The sequence below is a fragment of the Pygoscelis adeliae genome, unplaced genomic scaffold (genome assembly GCF_000699105.1).
Source record: "Pygoscelis adeliae isolate BGI_AS28 unplaced genomic scaffold, ASM69910v1 Scaffold278, whole genome shotgun sequence".
Taxonomy (NCBI): domain Eukaryota; kingdom Metazoa; phylum Chordata; class Aves; order Sphenisciformes; family Spheniscidae; genus Pygoscelis; species Pygoscelis adeliae.
Window position 1 is genome coordinate 1,425,058 of NW_008825411.1, and position 12,236 is coordinate 1,437,293.

A 12,236-nucleotide genomic window follows, 5' to 3' on the forward strand; every position below is an offset into this window, starting at 1 on the left:
CACTGCGGGGGGGTGTGGGGGAATGAGCGAGCAGCTGTGTGGTGCTCGGTTGCTGGCTGAGGTTAAACCACGACAGTAAGTAAAATGTGTGTCCCCCTTAAGCAGACTCCTCCTTTTGCTGAAAATTTGAAAAGATTTTTAGTTCTCATAGAAAAGAAGTAATGAAATACCAGCATTTCTTTGTAATAAAATCCTACGGCTAAACCAGAGGTGTTAGTATCCTCCTACAAACCCTCATGTTGGCCAAGCATTAGCCACATTTTCAAGATGCTGTTTCTATGCTTTCACTCACATAATCCTTCAGACCCAAAATGATCCCAGAAACACGTCCCTAGAAGACTCTTTGTTCATCATGCCTGCAGCATGACTGGCAAGAGTCCATTTGCCTGTCATGTTAATCAATATCTTATTGCTCCTTTTTACATCACCTCCCCAACATATTCTGATCTATCTGTTACTGCTAATGTTACTCTTAGGTTGAAAACTTTTGGGATCAGGAACGATCTTTTATTTGGTGTTTGTGCAGCATGTTTTTCATCCAATACTAGTATTTTTGTATGCTATGGTAATACACACCAGAATAGTGCAACGGTAATGATGTGCATGGCATCATCTTGGACTAGAAGAAAAGCACAGAAGGTTGCATTCTCTCATTATTTTTTGTGCAAACTCCTAATTAGGAACCTTGATTCAAAGCCTGCTGAAGTCAATGGAAAAACTCCAATGAGATTAGTTGGCTTTGGATCAAATCCTGAACATCAATCAGAATATGTGCATGAAGCAGGAATAAAACATGAACTGAAAGGGAGAGAGGGCACAACACTGACATTCACTGGGGTTTAGTTTATTGCAACTCCATATGACATGGAAGAGTGACAGATTGCTTGGGACATCTCAGCATGTAGGACAGCCCCTCAGAAAGGCTCACCTTAACAAGGTTCCCAGGAGTTGAGTAGGAACAATTTAAAATTGTATTAGAGAGGTGTCATACAGAAGAGAAATTGTAATAAATCCAGCATCACTTAGGTTGTCATTCTTTCTCATACGTGAGAACATATGGTTCATTTGCTTACTTGATGCTCACGATATCCGATGTGCTAAACACTATTGCATTAAGTAGTCAGTAATACATGATGAGATTACGTTTATTGGCTTGTTCCATTACAAAACTCTCTAAGGAGAGAGAAAAAAAAGGAAAAGCCCTTTTCTTATGTCTTCCACTGCACTAATATTCTCTGTCTGCTGCCTGCCAGCATTTCATTGGGTCAAGTAGCAACGGGGGTCCCCTTCTGCCTTCTCATTACTCTGCAGTGGATTGACTTCAAATGGAAAGATAACACAGAAAGAAGAAAGGGGAAAAACAAAGCAAAATAAGATTAAGAAGAAAAATAAAATATTGTCTTTTTCTTCCCCTCATCTGTGCTCATTCTTCCTTCTCCCTATATCTCACTCCTCATCTTTCACTCATATGCTTTCCACTCCCCTGCCTTCACTCTCATCTTCGAGGAGAAGACAGAAATAACTGGAAATGTGGAGAACACAAAGAAGGAAAGACTGAAGGTACTTCAGGTCAGTCTGAGGCATTTTCTGGCATCCTTTTGGTCATAAAACTTTTCTTATGCCAATATCATTAGTTTTGCTGGATCACCAAACAATTCTGCTCATGTGTACTCGCTCTTCAGTGGGTACTGCCATGCTTTATGTTCCTCCTAGATTAAATGACATTATTCAGAAGGAAGCACGGGCAAATGCTTGCACACTTATGCCTACAACCAACACTGAAAACGGAAAGATACCACTGCTGTTAGCAAATAAATATTCAAGAAATATATTATAGCTGCCTCCACTAGTCTTTTGCTATACCCTCTTTTCTGCTACCTTTCATATAGAAACCGAGACCGTTGTAATCTGAGCGTACGATACTTTTAGCTGGAATATAGAATACTCCTTGTAGCTCTCAACATTACCTTGGGAAGGGTGTAATGATGGGTTTTTGTCTGGTTAGCACCGAATATGTAGTAATAGTGTGGCCTGAGAGATGAAAAAACAAAGCAATTCTATACAGCAATCTCAGGCTTTGTAGGAGTTTTCATATCTTAATATGTAAGTTCAGACCAACCTCGGAAAGCAGGCAGGTAAATCCGTGCCTTTGATTTCTGTCAATGTATTTGTTAGCAAGGAATGGAACTGAAGTGATTAATCAAATTTAGCAGATGTGGAATCAATTCCACTGGTTTGCTAAGCAAAATTAGTATTTCATCAAGAGATAAGCTTAATTTGTATTCATGTTGACTTACAGCGATGGTGTCTAAGATATCTGGAGTTGCTCTGATTGCTGATGCCCACACTTCAAGTGCTCTATTTAAAAACTAAAATAGGAAATGAACTTCTTTACAAACACACAGACACTGATAAGATAGAAGGGTTAAGGCATATCATCAAAGCTATGCAAAGCTTCTTGTGGTAGAAAAGCGAGAAGGATAAAAATGGAGATACACTTAATCCAGGCTTCAAAAACCAGACTTAAAAAATAAAATAATAGTAATATTAATATCCCATTGCTATTCACCTAGCCACATTGCTGTAGAAAGTTGGGAATAGAACAGTAAGTGCTGGAATAGCATAAGAAAATATGTTCTGTATGAAACTTGCTACCAGCATACAAATGTCTATACTACCTTTATCTGCAAACAGAGGGTGCATAAAGCAGGGTGGCTTGTGGCACTAAGCAGCATGACAAGCAAAGCTTCTCTTTGCCTGCGGTACTCATCTGGTCTGACTTCAATATAGGTAGGGTTTTTTTAAACACTGTGGATAGGCTTCATTACCCCATCTTTGCTCATCTAAAAGTTAGGCATCTCATTTGAGGTTGAGGTGCCTGCCAAGAAAAAGTAAATAACTACCTTAGACTGCATATTGACTCCAGCTAAATAAAAGTTAAGTGACATCAATCTCCTCCTTTGTTAGTAGAGTAGTGCAAATTTTGGAATTTTCAATCCATTTTGTCTTGATTCCTCCCCAAGCAGATTTTTTTTTTTTTTTTTTTTTTAAGATAATGGATATTCTGGAAGGTTTCAGTACAAGCTAAACAAACAATGTTGACATTCTGGTAATTGAAATGTTTCGCTGAAGTTTGTTGAACTGCCCTGACACATTTCTTCTCAAATTGGTTCAAGCTGAAATGCTATTTCACAGCACAATATGTTTTGTATGTTGTATTTGATCTGTGGATTGAGGACTTCTCCCGTTTACCAATTAATTGCCTTTATTTTTTTAACTCCCTATTTCTCTAAATCCGACAGCAGTCTACAAGAAGACAGAAGTCTTTTCCCAAATAACAAAAAAGTTTAAAATGTCTTCAAATGTTCATGGGTTTGGAATCTGACTTTGAACAGTGGAGCAGCAGAAGAAAGGCAGAAGCAGATGGTGGCCACGAGTGCTCAGAAGGCCATAGGAGAATGGTCCTGCCCAGGAGACTGGTAGAGCAATTCAGATGCAGCACGCGGCTGTGAGCGGATCCAACTCTTTAGTTAATGAAACCTGCTGGGTCCTTGCGTTTCATATGGGAGCAGGAGAATCCCCTTGAATTTGAGGCTCCAAGGGACGGCTGTAACACCTCAGCAATTACCAGATAATTCCTCCCACCCATAGTGTTAGAAGTCTCCAGTCACAACATCTGCTCAGTTTTCTTTGCATAAGGTTGTTGAAAGACAGCTTTTAATTTCGGTGCTCAATCATTCCCCTATGTTTCCTTTGAGAAATGGCAATAACTTGAGTGCAAAACACCAGAAACAAGTGTGGCACGGGAGAGAGAATTTACCACGTAGAGCAGCTTCATTTATGGCAGAGAATCAATTACCATCCTTCACAGAGATGGGACTGAACTGTGTCCTACAAGCAAGTCTAGGAGCCAACAAGTATTGAGCATATTTTATTGACTCCTAAACATACTTCTTGTCCAGTCCCCAGAAAACAATTTAAATTATGAATATTTGCTTATTACTGATTATTAATGCATGGAAAGTGCTTTATATGACTAATGCATTCTTTCAGCCTACCTCATTTCTCGGTTTTCCCTCAGCTACCCTCATTTAAATTCTGAGTGGAGTGAATCACATATGTTTATATGCATTCACTACTATGCTTGGGGATCCTCGACTCATGGTGAGGGAATAGCACCTCTCTCTGGTAAAGCAAAAGGGGTTCCAATTCCCATTTATTAAAATGCTTCAATCAAAAAGAATTTTTATAAAATAAGTTTTCCATGAGGGTCGTGATCCTGAATCCACTGAAGGCGATAACAAGACATACATTTGTGATGAGGTCAGTGTCTAGACTTGCAAATTTGCTGTATTTAATATATGAATTGTTCCCTTCTACTCTTTCTTTTCCTCAGTGGACGCATAAGATGATAGAAGTGAGATGAAGAAAACTCCCATTGCACTTACTGAGAACATATGACATACATGAAAAGAGCTCATATGTGTATCAAACTCCACAGGGTGGGAGTTCAGAGCATGAAGCTTGTTCTTCTTTGTTGCATTTCATTTCTACACTGAGCTAAAATCCACAGCACATGCCAGGAAAAAGTTGTGCATTTGGCAAAGGGCAAACAAAATCTTTTCGAACAGCTGCCCATTGGACGAGTGGAATTGCTCCCGAAAGCCAATTTCTCAAGACTTTGATCCAAAGGAGGAGGTTAATTGCCCAAAAGAAAACCTGAAGCTGTACTGCTAGATGATCCTGAGAAGCTGACTGGGGGATCACATGAAGAGAGCAGACAAAATCAGCTAGGATTAACCAACTGTGGAGTTTCTTTTTGATTCCTGCAGCTGATAACCTTGAATTCCCTCTCTAAGGTGGTCAGCAGCATGAACCGAAGATAAATCCCACTACTAAGGGCATGAGCCATATGAATGAGGGTGGAATTTACCTATTTCTGAAAATTTTGAAGTAGAATATTCAATGCAGAGGGAATGTTAAGACTGGGAACAGTAAGCAGACCTGGTACAGGTATGTTCAGACTTTGTTTTACCATCTAGTGTAAAAATTTATTGATTTGGGAATTTTTTGAAGGACTTACATGTATGCTTTAAATGCAATAAAGTCTTCTACATAAATCAGAGCGTACAAGCTGTTGAAGATCTGGGCAATGATGTGTTTGAGCTGCAGAGAAGATGGGAGATACAAGAAGGGCTGGAGGAAACTGTCTGTGCCTTGAAAAGGGGACTGTGGGCTGAGGATCTTCACTGCTGGTCCATGGCAAGAGATTCAGAAGATTACACTTCAGACTCAGGAAATGTTAAGATTCTTTCAGATAGCAGGGGCCCAAATACTGCATCTTGGTAAACTTAAAAAGGCTTGATAAAAAACCCTCAGAGGAAATCAAATAAAAAATATTTCATGGTGCTTTTATTAATATGGATAGTGTATTAATCAGCTCTTCCTAGTTTGCAAGTATGTAAAGAGAAATGTGCTAACTAACATTAGTATAAAGCAGTGTTATCTTGTCACATTAAGAGCTCAGATGATCAGGGAGAGCAGTGACCATGCATGCATGACTATCAGGAATAAACTATTATCATGAGTGAAAGAAAGAAGGTGAAAAAGAAGTAGGGTGGAATAGATCTAGTTGCACTATTTCAGTAACAAAAGATTGAATTTGTCTAAATCATTCTGAAGAACCTATGTGATCTGACTTATTTAGCAATGCGTCCATCACAGTTTTGCTGTCAGAATTGTAAGGGATTGGTATTTCCTTTATTTCAGCACTTATAACCCAACCAAATATTAGAAAAAAAAAAAAAAGAAAAAAGCTAGTAAAGGAGTCCAGAGAGATTATAAACGCTGCACAATAAAATGGGAGCAGAAATAAAGAAAGCTTTAGTTAAAATAGTTAATCTGCATGTGACATGTCAGGGTTTAATCATATGTAGAGAGAAATGCAGAGCAGATTCCTTCTCTTTTTTATGAGCAAAGATACATATGATTTTAGTACTTTAATTAGCTGTGTACTTTAATTACAACCATACAAATCCTTATTTAATTTTCTGTTTTCTGTCATAAAGATCTCTGGAAAAATACTATGTAGATGAGTTCTTTTCTCTTCTTTAAATCCGTGGTGTTAGCTATTTTGTCATTTAATAATCAAAAAGCCTCATAAATTCTACTTTGCACCAGTGGAAACACTGGTAATAACGTTTTGCACATGGAGAGTTTAAACACCCTCTCCCTTTGCCTCAGTGTAAATCCTGCTCCCTTTGTTTACTCCTGCTAAGCAGCAGAAGGCCTTCTGGGATGGTCAAAAATTACAGCGTGCTTATAATTATTGTTAGTAAATTAATACAGAAGCACAAGTAAATACTGTATGCAGTATGTAAATATTTTTATAAGCAAATCAGATGGGTAATATCAGGGTACTAGAACCTGAAGGTCTAGGCTTAATGCAACTATTTAAACTGTAAGTTTTAAACAGTGCTCTCCTTGCTCCTGTTCTCATCAATGTCAGAAAATCCAGCGTTACCTGGGGCAAACTGTATACTGAGCATGTTTGCTACATACTGTAGGGATAGGCTGCATCTAATAGGAACGAACAGGCATTTTTGTTGAATAGACCCTACAATCAAAATGCAAATAAAGATTTGACTGAACACTAGTTGGAAAAATATTTTTCATCTTTAGCTGAGCAGTTAAACAGAAAGTAAAACTGCCATTGGCGAAAGGGGGAGGGGGGAATCACTGGAAAGTTCTCTACGCCCTGTGGCATGGATTGCTTACCCAAATTTTTCTGTTTCATTGTGAAATACCTGTGTGAAATACTTCTTCTCAGACTTGCACTATCTTTCACATATACTTCTCCGATTTACTTTTATCTATATTGTACATTACTACAGTATGGGATAGGGGAAATATTTCTGTGTGTCATAGTTTCAGATAATATTGTTTTAATGAATTATAATTATTTTAAGTCTTATGTGACCCAAACTAACCTCCTTGAGCAACTCCTCTGTGCAAAATCTGGTGTTCGATTTCCAGAGCTCTATGAATTACTGTTTTCAGTCTTTGAAAAAGATAGTGTGATAAAACAGTGTTGCTGTTATATTTGTGAACTGAAAGAGATGCTGAGAAAGATTACAGTTCTTAGACGCTGTTGCCCATTTCATCCATCTGTCTACGTTTGTATATGGAAATATCATCACGGTTGTATATTGTGTATACTATTCACCACTTACTCAAGTCAGTAAGCCGCTTTTGATTTTAATGCAGTACCATTTAATTGACATTAGCATGTAATAACGTAGATGGTTTGTGGCAACTCACAAATAGGCTATTAGCCACCACAGACAAAACGTCAGTAAAGCCCTGCCAAAGACCATGGAACCCCATACTGGTTGGTGAGGGAGCGTACCAGTATGCTGGTCCAGTGGCTAAATCCTGCCTAAACAGAAGAGACAGAGAATATGGAGGCTGATTTAGCTATGGGTTATTGTACAACCTGTACAGCTGTGAAGCAATTATGCCGCAGCCTGGGGGTATATTCCGCTTCCCTGAAGCCTCCACTGATGTCTCCTATATGAAGCTGATTCACTCAGGCTTTGCGTGCGGTAAACAGTCAGCTCCGATGCGTTGCAGTGAATTAACTGCTGATGAACGTAAACGTATGTATCGTACAATTACCCGTGTGTATTCGGTTTGGCTTTGTTCTCAATCAGCTTTATATCTGCAGAACTGTATGGCCACTGCTAAAGACAAATAGGCCTCTGGCATCAAAGTTTCCCTTCAATGAGCTGTCAAAAGCAATACTAAGTCAGCTGTGTTTCAGTGATGTTTAAATGACACTAAAGCAGACAGCACCCAACAATCCAGCAGCTGGTTTATGACGGTACCTTTTGTTCTGGCGCAGAACCTCTGAGCCCTTTCTCCAGTTAATAACTGCTCTGGGAGAAGCACTCGGTTTACAACCAATTGTAACTTCACCTCCAACTTGAACAACAGACACTTTTTTCACAGGATTTTTGGAAAAATCGGGTGCTGCAGCTAAAAATAGAGAAGCAAGAAGAAAGAAGAGCAGAACAGTATATGCAGCTGACAAGTTACTAAATGAACTTGCTAAATTCTTCTCTTCCAGTTACATAGTAGATGAATCCAATAATTGCTTTGCTTTTGAGAATTCTGCAAAAGTAGATATATCATACATGAAAAATGTATTTAAGTACCAAAGAATGGAATTCATTGTATCTTATTTACGCTGTTTCTAAACTGTCTGCCTAGAAACTGCCTGCTCTGACAATCTTTCCATAGGGTTATTTGCAGGCTGGGAGAATGGGTCTATCTGCGATGAAGAATGGGGTTCCTGAGCAGAGCGATGTCAGCAGGATAAACATCACACTCCTGATCCCAGCCGCATGTATTCCCCTGCAGAGTTTAGAGTATTCAATTACAAATACAGTTTCTCAATGGCTTTCTGTTCATAAACTGACACTGTTTTCTGAAAATGTGTTTATTTGTCCAGTAATTTATGTGAAAATTCGCCCTTGGAGACGGAAGAAACACAAGATCTATACAACAGTTAGGTGCTCTTAAAGTTTGTGTTTTACCGGTTTCACTAGTATTTGGCTGCTGAACAAACTTTATATTTGGATATCTATAACAGAATACTTTTTATAATATATGAACAAATTCAATTTTATGTGCATCTCTGGTAATTTTTAATGAGATTTGCTATATGTTATTTGTTTTTATATACATATTTGCCATATGCTCTTTGTTTATAGTTAAAACTATTTTACCCACTTTCTGAAACTGACTTTTAAAAAATGCAGAGTAACTATTAATAACTCATAATACTAAGTGAGAAACAGCATTCATTAAAATTGTGTGTATGTGATAAAAAAAGACCACACATGGGATTAGAATTTTCCTCCAAACCAGTCACGAAATCAGAAAAACCCATTCACACATGGGCGATGAAGAGCAAGCAGCAAAAAAATATCAACAGACTTGAACTGCCGGGTGGAATTTAATCTACTCATTTCTTAATTTCAAATTTTTTAAATGAGTGTCCTGTTACACTCAGTACCTGCTCATTTTAGTGGCATTTACTCACCTATCACCCGCAACTCAGCATTGGCATAAATAGTATCGTACTTGTTTTCTGCCACACACTGATAGAGGCCAGAGTCTGACATATTCAGCGTAGGTATGATAAGAGTTCCATTTTCTATTTGAATTCTTTCCTGATAAAAGAAAACCAAGCAAAACACATCAACAGAGCCAATGAGTGTACAATCCCGAAGTTTTTTGGTATCACACTGATGCACCTGATCATAATTCAGAAGCAGAAATGTTATTTTCTTAGAAGCAACGTGAATGAGTAAGTCAGAAACACGATGTATACCTTAGCTATATAATGATAGTTATGTTTTCAGACCTCTTAGCTCTCCAAACTTTTCAAGAGCTCCAGGCACGTGTTGCAGAGTCATTGCCTTGGGCAGGTTTGCCCAGATGTTCCAGCTGTGTCGTGTGTTTCTCTGCATTGCTGAACTGTGAATCTGTGGGTATGCTTCGCCACGAGGCAGACGCAGAAGCAGCTACCACAGGGCAGGTACGGCTGCTCCACGTTGGGAGCCTGGAGCATCTTCCATACAGCTCCTGAGAAGCAGCACCTGCAGCCCTGTCTGGGGGCACGGTGAAGCATGACCTACCCCCCTTTGTCTGATTAGATGAATCTGATGATGATAATCTAAGATGATCAGAAAAGTTCCATAGGAGACAGAGGTGCTCAAATAATGGAAAAATTTCAAAAGTCATCAGATCAGAAGTCACAGAAATACGATCCGCTGAAAAAGCTCTACTGAAAGCCAACACTTTTAAATTCCTACTGGAAACCCACAGGCAGCTGTTCAGATCAGAGGGAGAGCATGCTCCTCATGGCTTGAATTTCTATACACACTAAGTTTCTTCAGTGCAATTCTGCTGAAGTAGAGGAACTTGCACAGTAGGTAAATTTGGACCAGAGCTTGGGTTTTGGTGTATTAAAATAAGTTTTATTTGCTCAATTTTGGCAAACAGAAAAAAGCCTGTTTCATGTTACAAGCATAACTTAAAGCTAAATATTTTGTGATTTTACTATTACTAGCCTTCGGAGAAAATAATGCTCCACTGCAAAGTGTAACACTGAGAATATAGAAGAGAATATATTCCCCAAAACAGATCAGTGTGGAAGAAACCCACAACAGGGAATATAAATTCCCTCACCAAATGCAAGTCTGAAACAACAGATATTACTATTATTATGATGCTGTTCTTTTAGTCTGGCTCTGCTGCCTCTGAGGCAGTAATGGGAGCATATATTGCTAGAGTATACATTACAGTCTTTGCTGAACAGCTACAAGCATCTAAAATGTATTTGTGAACTGCTGAACGTATATAACCTAACGCTGAGCTGCCGCAGATGAGCCAGTTGCACAGCCCGTTGGGGGGATTTCTCTTGCGGTGCTTGCAGAGGGGAGAGTGCCACCTATTGAGCCATGGAGCTCTCTTTTCCAATACTCCGGCTTTTTCTTGGAGGTCTCCCGACCAAGATCTGACCCAGACAAACCTTATTTAGCTTGGAAATTTGATGAGAGCACAGCCTGCAGTTGTACGGCTGGTGTATTGCAAACTAATTAACAACATTACATTACTTATCCACTGTTAATTTTTTTTTGAGGCTCTCGTTACAGATATCTTTTGCATACTCAGTTTTACCTTCAGGCTGTTTGCTATCCTCTCGATGCATTCTATTTTTACAAACAGCCTTTGAATATAAAACCCCCTTCTGAAGCAACACTCGTGTTTCATACACATGCCGAATTCCCCACCATTCTCTGCTGGCTCTTTTGAACTATGTAGACAAAGAGAAGAATAAAGCACACCATGTACACAAGCAGCAATAATGCAGGGATGACCAACTCGGTGGTCAGGGAGAAAGGTTTGACAAAGAGTAGACAATATCCTCAGAATCAACCCCAAGGTGGAAAGTGTCTAGAAGGTATTCTTCTTGTGATATTTCCAACAAGCAGGGTGCTGTGACAGACTGAATATTTTATTACACCTCCCTTGTACTTTCAACTCCAAACTATCTATTTTGTCCATTGAGCAATAACATTCAGCATTTTGTTGCCTGAAGTATTCCATTTACAATACACTGTAAGTACTGTGAAAGTGTTGGTTGAAAATGTCTGTAGAGTGTTTTATTCTTTTTTAGTGAAACTATCCCATTGAAGAGTTACAGATTCTAAATATCACTGTCTTCAAAGAGGGAGAAACTAGGTAATCTTGCTTAGGAAGAGGTGACAATGAGTAGAATGGTCAGGTTCAGAAAAACTGCAATCCAAGTAAATTCTAGCTAGCCTTCTCAGATGCTAGTTGGGCTCTGTTTAGGACTAATCCAGCAGAAAATCATATGGAAGGTTGGACCCCCCCTCCAATTTCTTCAAATAAGTACTACTAAGTCAAACAAGCAGTGGTTCTGCAACCCAGCAGGTGCTAATTTGCCCCATATGTTTTGGAAATGATTCTGTATCTGTTCTTACTAGACAGAAATTAATCACAGTATTTTTCTTTCCAACCCAGTAAGAGTGCATTACAGATGAGCCATGCCATTTTATGCCCAATAGATGCTGAATAGATGCTTAATAAAAAGGAAAACTTGGCCTCAGCAGAATGCAAATGCAGCAAAGAGTCTCTTGCCACAGAAGTCATTCTCCACAAGGTTGCCAACAAGTGAAGATTGGAAGATGGATGTGCCAAAGCTTGGCCACCACAGAAGTATAATTATACTGCCTGGAAAGAGACAAAGCTGGGTTCTCAAAGACCTGTCTACATAAGTATCTGATCAGGTTTCTTAAATGTTTGAGCTCCAATTAATTTCCCCTCTCCTCCTGCACTCCTACCACTTCACTACTTTCCTTTCCTCTTGGTCTTCTTTTTCCTTTAAGTGAGTTTTTTCACTTATTCACCTTTTCCTTATAGCTTCATACGTTTTTCTTTAGTCTATTATTCTTCTACATAGCACCAGAAAAGTATTAACCTCAATATTAGCTGATTTTCATAGCTGACTAATTCAGTTAAAGGATTAACATAGCATAAGAATGGCCATACTGCATGAGACCAAAGGTCCACCCAGCCTACAGATTAAGAACAGAAACAGAAGAAAAGTGCAAGGTAACAGGCTGATCAGTCTGCGATGCCAG

General features: G+C 39.0%; 1 protein-coding gene across 1 annotated transcript in view; it reads right to left on the reverse strand.

Moving 5' to 3' along the window:
* Positions 1–12,236, reverse strand: part of CNTN6 (contactin 6) — a 91,800-nt gene that overhangs the window by 33,025 nt on the left and 46,539 nt on the right. The window contains exons 8-9 of the mRNA XM_009330625.1: positions 9,107–9,236; positions 7,887–8,037 (exon numbers count right to left, since the gene is read on the reverse strand). Of these exons, the coding sequence (XP_009328900.1) occupies positions 7,887–8,037; positions 9,107–9,236 (281 nt within the window). The remainder of the gene's footprint in view (positions 1–7,886; positions 8,038–9,106; positions 9,237–12,236) is intronic.